The 7,111-nt window shown below is 39.1% G+C and overlaps 1 protein-coding gene across 1 annotated transcript; it reads left to right on the top strand.

Moving 5' to 3' along the window:
• The first annotated feature begins 3,271 nt into the window (after nt 1-3,271).
• Nucleotides 3,272-6,687, top strand: LOC122668594 (putative disease resistance protein RGA3). The gene has a single exon (XM_043865138.1). It carries the CDS (start codon nt 3,373-3,375, stop codon nt 6,685-6,687), a length of 3,315 nt encoding a protein of 1,104 aa, XP_043721073.1. The 5' UTR covers nt 3,272-3,372.
• Nucleotides 6,688-7,111: the final 424 nt, after the last annotated feature.

The following is a 7,111-nucleotide window of genomic DNA, read 5'->3' as shown; positions in this document are numbered from 1 at the left end:
GGCCGCTGCTGCGCTGCACGATGGCACAGCAGCGCTGCAATGCACAACAGCAGATAAGGTCCCCATTTGAGACGGCTACTGCTCAGACTGGTCCCATCTCACACCAAGGTGACTCAACCCCCCCCCCTTATTTTTTTAGGGAGAAACAAGGCTACCTGGGCGGGTGTGGCACAGGAACTGCATACCTGCACACCGCCCAAGTAGCATTCACTTGCTTTGTTTTTTTTTTTTCAATAAAACTTAAAAACCGGGTGGTTGTGTGTGAAAACTCTCCCTTAAGAGTTATTTAGTCCCATGAACCTTAAATAAGCCTATAGTAGATACCTGGCCAGAAGAGTTCAGTCTGTTTTCGAATCGGATTGTGTGGCCCAATTCCCATCATGTTTTTCTGTAACATCTATTATGGATAACGTGTGTGTAATCTGTTCTAATGAATAGACATCATTGTACCCCAAAAAAATAAAAAAAAAGACCATCGTTAAAATTGAGTGTACGTATTATATGAAAAAAAAAACTCTGGGAAATACAAAAGTTTTCACAATTTGGATCCTCTACTGCCGAGCTGCCTGGCAGGACCGTGCTGCCTACACACGGCGAGGCATGCAATGACCGCCTTACCCTTGCCCAAGAGCCTTGCCCGAGTGGGAATAAAGTAGTCATTGTGGGCCTCATCGTGTCTGGGCAGCACAATCCTACCAGGCAGCTCGGCAGTAGATCCAAATTGAAGTTTTCATACCTTTTTTTTTTGGGTAAAACAAAAGTTTTCATATCATCCTATGGGACACTGAGATCCAGACGTTTTAGCTTTTATTTTTACTTTTTTGCTTTTTCATCATTTGATTGGAGGTTTAAGATTTAAATTTCAATTTCTTGTCCTTTTCACACCTATTTTCCTAGTGCAGTGTGGTTTCCACACCAATAGTGCTGCCACTACTTTAGGTTCTTGACTTTTTGAGTGAAAAGGGGGATTGGAAAGCCAATGAATGAGTGATAGATAGTGGCTGCCAATTGGTTTGGTGGCTCCCACTTCTTTTCCTCTTAGTCATGGTTCTAAGTATCAGTATCGTATTCTCCGTATCAAGCGATATGCATCAATTTTGCTAGTCATAGATATCGATATTGTGCCGATACTGTATTAGTAGCACGGTATGAACAAAGGATAAAATGATCAGAAAATTCATTTTTAAGGATAATTAGGGGTAATTTTGTCCAGTATAGCTGATCTAGGCCGATACCATATTGGTATCATATCGATTTTGCAGGTTATCGATACCTGTTTCGATACCGTGCGCTAAAACCATGCTCTTAGTTGGAGGAAAATATATCAAGCCTATGGAATGATCCATTATTTTTTTTTCAATTTATTTATTTGTTTATTTACTTGATTAAGGATTTTTTGAGTTTCCCTCATGATTTTTCTATGGGTTAGTTTTTTAGGGAAGAGTTCTCTTTCGGGGAGCATGGCCCTTGCGTGAGCGGAGACATCAACAAGGCGATCATTATCGCTTTTCATGAGGGTGGAGCAGCCATTTTGCCCCTTCAGTATCTGGGCATAGGGCCCACACTCTCCAAATTAAAAAAATTCTTCCTATTTTCTTATAAAAAATTGTTTTTTCCTTCACCACGCGGTGAAGGTTCATCACACCATCCTAGGGTTCATATAAGGCCCGATAGGGTTTTACTATTTTCCCTAAAATACCTTCTTGATATCCTCCGGTGCGCATTTGAAGCCCCACGATGAATGAGAATGTAGCTCAAGGAAAACTCGATCATTTTTTATTATCAAGTATTGCTTTCAAATGTTAGAGAGGATAGATTGATTAGACAAATAAAAAAGTTTATATATGCTAATCAACTAATAATTTCTTCTCTGTATGGGCAGCACAACTAATTTTATTAATATAAAATAGGGAAGCAGTTTTCTGTACGGGAGTGTGACCTACGCCAGCACTTCCATGTGTCTATCTCTCTCCTCCTTAAAACAAGGGGGCAGAGGTGTTTTTTCACATGGAGAGGAGAGAGATAGACTCATATGAGTGCTGGCGTAGGCCACACTCCCGGACAGAGAACTTTTTCCCTATAAAATATTAACTAAGTTAGGATTAGTTAGTATAATTTTACAACTGAAAAGAAAAGTTCTCCTTGGGCATAAATGGAATTACCGGATGATTTAAGAGCTGCCTTGTATCCATCTCATCTTTATAATCAATTACAAGAAAAAATTCTTCTTCACCACTCCCCCATTAATAATAACATGTAAAACGGGAAGTTGTCCTCGGACTAGATTTAATAATCCAAGAGGAAAGGGCCATGAAGTTTCTGTTTGGTTAGACAAGAAGGGAAGGAGGATGGAGTGGGCTTTGCATCTCAATAGTTGAAGATATTCTCTATCCTTGTGGGGTCTTTAGCTCAAAGACTATGTCAACACGTGACTCCAGAGAATCTTCTATAATAACTCTTTGGATTAATCTGTAACTCTTGATATAATAAGACTATCCAACACGTGATTTCAAAATGTCAAACACGACTACCTCCTCCCCTTTCTCCATTACCAACCTATCAAACCTAGTTGTTGTCAAACTTGATGGAAATAACTACATCCTTCAGAAGGGACAGTTGGAGTCCATCTTCATCTCCTGTGACCTTTGCTGGGTCACGTCGATGGCTCTACTACACCAGCACCCAATCAACACCTACGACCTACTACTGATGGATTATCAACCAACATTACATTACACCTTCTGCAAATCCAGAATTCCTTATTGCTTGGCGGAAAACAGAACACTTCGTGCGTGCCTGCATATCAACGCCACAGTTAGTGAATCCCCTCTATCTTCTCATATTGGATACTTACAATACTTTAACTGGCAAATAATTCTAGCAGCCCCATTACTTGGCAGCAGGTGAAGTCAAGTCAAGATCCTAATTACTTTATACATTATATATTATGAACGGAAAGAAAAAGGGGAAATGCAAGACTCTTTACTCTTAAATGTGTTGAGCAGCGAAAAAACATTGCTTGATCCATTCTCTATCATTATCATCCCCAACGTTCAGCATGAAGAAGACTTGGTCAGCAGGAGCGGTTCTTTAGCAATTTATTATTTCTTCTCTATATTTTCTGTCATGTAGTTGAGTTTATTAATCAATTAAAACTGAATTAGTTCTCGTGTCTCTTTTATTGAGCTCCAAGGTTGCAACATAATAATCATTCCACCAAACTCTAAGTGAAAGGCTTGGCTTCTCTTATCATAAATATTCCACCGACCATTCCATTATAACTGTAAGAGAGATTCAGAGTTTCCTTCCCAATTTATTCAAAGATCTGAAACAACTTTAATCAATTAGACAATTAGGCTGCCAATTAAAGATATGGTTGATTCAGTTCTTGGAGTTGTTCTTCAGAACATTGACTCCCTACTTCAGCAAGAGTTTGCTTTGATATGGGGAGTCGATCGAGAGATGAGAAGGCTTTCTGAAACCTTAGATACAATTCGAGATGTATTGGAAGATGCTGAGGTGAATCAATTCAAGGATAAGGCGATCAAAAGTTGGTTAAAGAAACTTAAGGATGCGGCTTATGATGCAGACGACATCTTAGATGAGTGTGCAGCCAAAGCAATTCAATTAGACGAAGAAGCCCAGATGAGTAACTGCACCAGCCAGGTTAGCCACTCTTTCTTATCTTGTTTCAGTTCTCAACAACTTCTGTTTCGTCGACACAAGATTGGACAGAGAATGAAAGATATTAGAGAGAGATTTGATGATATTGCTGCTGAGAGGTCCAAATTTCATTTGAACCAACTGGGAACTGTGGGATGGACTATTTATGAGAGCAGTACTGAACGAGCAGAGACTAGCCCCATTCTAACTACTGAACACCCTGTTTATGGCAGAGAAGAGGACAGAGAAGTGATAGTTAAAGTATTGCTGGAATACAGTAGCAAACCAGATTTGCTGGTTTATCCAATATTCGGAATGGGTGGTCTTGGGAAGACCACACTCGCTCAACTAGTCTACAACGATGAAAGAGTGAAAAGTCATTTCGAGACCAGAAATTGGGTTTGCGTATCTGATGATTTTGATGTAAAAAGGCTTACCAAAGCTATCATAGAATCTATGGGTGGAACTGCAAATGATCTCACGGAGTTGCATCCAATGCAAAGCCGCCTTCGTGAGATGTTGAGTAAGAGAAGAAGCTTTTTGATTGTACTAGATGATGTCTGGAATGAAGATCAGGACAAGTGGGCTACGGTGAAATCTTCATTAACATGTGGAAGTGAAGGAAGTGCAATTCTTGTAACCACCCGTATTGAAAAAATAGCATTAATCATGGGCACTTTTTCTGGTCGCCACTTGAAAAGACTCTCAGAGGACAATTGCTGGGATTTGTTCAAGCAACGTGCATTTCGCGATGGCAGAGAAGAGAAATCAAACTTGGTAGTGATTGGTAAAGAGATTGTGAAGAAGTGTGGAGGTGTACCTCTGGCTGCAAAGTCTCTAGGAGGCTTAATGCGTTTCAAACACACAGAGATTGAATGGGTTTTTGTTCGAGACAGTGAAATTTGGGATCTACCAGAAGATGAAGAAAATACAATTTTACCGGCCCTTAGACTCAGTTACAATCATCCGCCCTCACATTTGAGGCAATGTTTTGCTTATTGCTCCATATTTCCAAAGGATCATGAGATCAAGAAGGAAATGTTAGTCCATCTCTGGATGGCTAATGGTTTTATTCCATCTAGAGGTAACATGGAGTTGGAAGACATTGGCTATAAAATTTTCAACGAGTTACTTTGGAGGTCTTTCTTTCAAGACATAGAAAAAAATGATTATGGCGATGTAGTGCATTGTAAGATGCATGATTTAGTCCATGATCTTGCATGTTCTGTTATGGGTGATGAATGTTGGACCTTAGATGATGATGCTACTAGCAAAGAAAAAATTGTTCCCAAAGGGATTCGGCACTTGTCAATGAAGATTCACCAGCATTCTAATGAGTCTTTTTTGCGCAAATCTCAAACCATACGTACCCTGCTGCTAGATGTCTTGCCAGTAGAGTTTAACATTTCAAATCTTAGATACTTAAGAGTGTTACATTTGAGTAATTCAAGTGCCATTAACGTGGACACTTCAAATAGGCCATCTCCATTAGCTTCTTTAGCCTATTTGATACACTTGAGATACCTAGACCTCTCTAAGATGAATATAAGGACATTACCTGAATCCTTGAGCAACCTAAAACATTTGCAGACATTGAACCTATTCGGATGTTTTAGTCTTCAAAATTTGCCTGCACAAATGAGTAACATGAGCAGCCTCAGGCACCTGGATATTCGTGGATGTAACTCGCTAAGTTACGTACCAAGTGGAATGGGACGGCTGATTCACCTCCAGACATTAAGCATCTTCATCGTGAGGAAGAAGAGCGGATGTGGTATCAGTGAATTACAAGGACTGAACAACCTTAGAGGAGAAGTACACATAAAAGGTCTTGAGAAGGTGAAGAATTCAGTGGATGCCAAAGAAGCCAATTTGATAGGAAAGAGAAACCTTGACTCTTTAGCCCTGTCTTGGTCTCATCCAATTCATTATATTGATCATCATCATCATCATCATCATCATCATCATGAGACTCACATAATCCAAGCAGAAATTGCATCATCTTCTGAAGAGGTGCTAGAAGTCCTCCAGCCCCCAGCAAGCATAAGAAGATTGGTAATAGAAAACTACATGGGCATGAAGTTTCCAAGTTGGATGGATGGGTTTTCACTCCAAAATTTGGTTTATGTTGAACTTAGCAACTGTGATAGATGTGAACATCTAACACATTTCGTCGACGACAGTGTTGATGGCTTGGGTAAAGGATTCCTCTTGCTAAAAGAACTAGTCTTACGTGACATGCTAAGTCTTGAAGAATTGTTGTTGAATGTTCCAGAAGGAAGAGAAGTATTCCCTAGCCTTGTGAAAATGAAAATTATAAATTGTGACAAGTTGAAAACCCTCCCATTAATCCCGTCTCTTCAAACAGTGAGTTTTGAGAACTGCAGCAAGCTCATCACATTGCCAAGAATGTGTATTAGGCAGGGAGAAATAGGGTTTAGCTCTCTTAAAGAGTTTTATATCAGAGGGTGCAAAGCTATGAAATTTTTGTGGGACGAAGAAGATGAGACCCAGTTCCAGGGGTTGAGCTCTTTAAAGAAATTGAGAATTAGAGGTTGTACCGGACTAGCCTCTTTGTCATCAGGATTGAGATATTTAACAGCTCTCGAGCGTTTGAGTATTGAAGAGTGTCCAGAGCTAGAACTCTCCCAATTGGAGGATTTTCGGCACCTCACTTCCCTTCAAGAAATATATATTTTCGACCTGCCTATGTTGACGTCTTTGCCAGAGAGCCTAAAATACGCCACAATGCTGCAACGTCTACAAATCTCTGGTTGTTGGGGGCTAAATGCGTTGCCAGAATGGATCCAAAATCTTACCTCACTTCGAAACATATCTATTTGGTTGTGTCCAAATCTTACTTTCTTGCCAGATGGTCTTCAACAAATGACAGCCCTGCAAAATCTTGTAATAGAAGATTGCAACACCATTTTAGAGACACGATGTAGAGAAGGAGGAGAAGATTGGCACAAGATAGTTCACATTCCCAATGTTATTGTCAAATCATCGATCTCAACGATATGAACCACCACGTACCAGTGCACAATAGACAAAATCGTAGATGTTGGGGGTAGTCTCTCTTGGAGTGTATGAGGAGGTAATTCTGCACGTGATGCATATATTCAACAATAAACAAGTATTTTCTAAGGTGTGATTTCTCTTCATTCTATTTGCCAAAAATCTAAATTTTTTATCTATATAATAAATATTTACTTACTTCGCAACTTATGTCTTTCATTTCTTCGATTCTTTAATTTTTTTATACTTTTTGATGAAATATTATTTTCCATTAAAAAAGAAACAAAAATTTTTCTATAAAAAAAAAATAGGATTTTTATTGTTTACTTTAGTGTGAACTACTCAAAAAAAAAAATAGAACCATGGTAAGAGATAGAAAAATTTTGTATGAATGTAAACATCATTTCTATGGAAAGTTTTCTAATGAAAC

Source organism: Telopea speciosissima, chromosome 7 (assembly GCF_018873765.1).
Source record: "Telopea speciosissima isolate NSW1024214 ecotype Mountain lineage chromosome 7, Tspe_v1, whole genome shotgun sequence".
Lineage (NCBI taxonomy): Eukaryota > Viridiplantae > Streptophyta > Magnoliopsida > Proteales > Proteaceae > Telopea > Telopea speciosissima.
Note: the sequence above shows the minus strand (reverse complement) of the source record. Positions and strands in the feature narration are given on the sequence as shown.

What these genes read in the sequence shown, in the direction of transcription:
- LOC122668594 (XM_043865138.1), top strand. Translation starts at nt 3,373, where the DNA reads ATGGTTGATTCAGTTCTTGGAGTTGTTCTTCAGAACATTGACTCCCTA.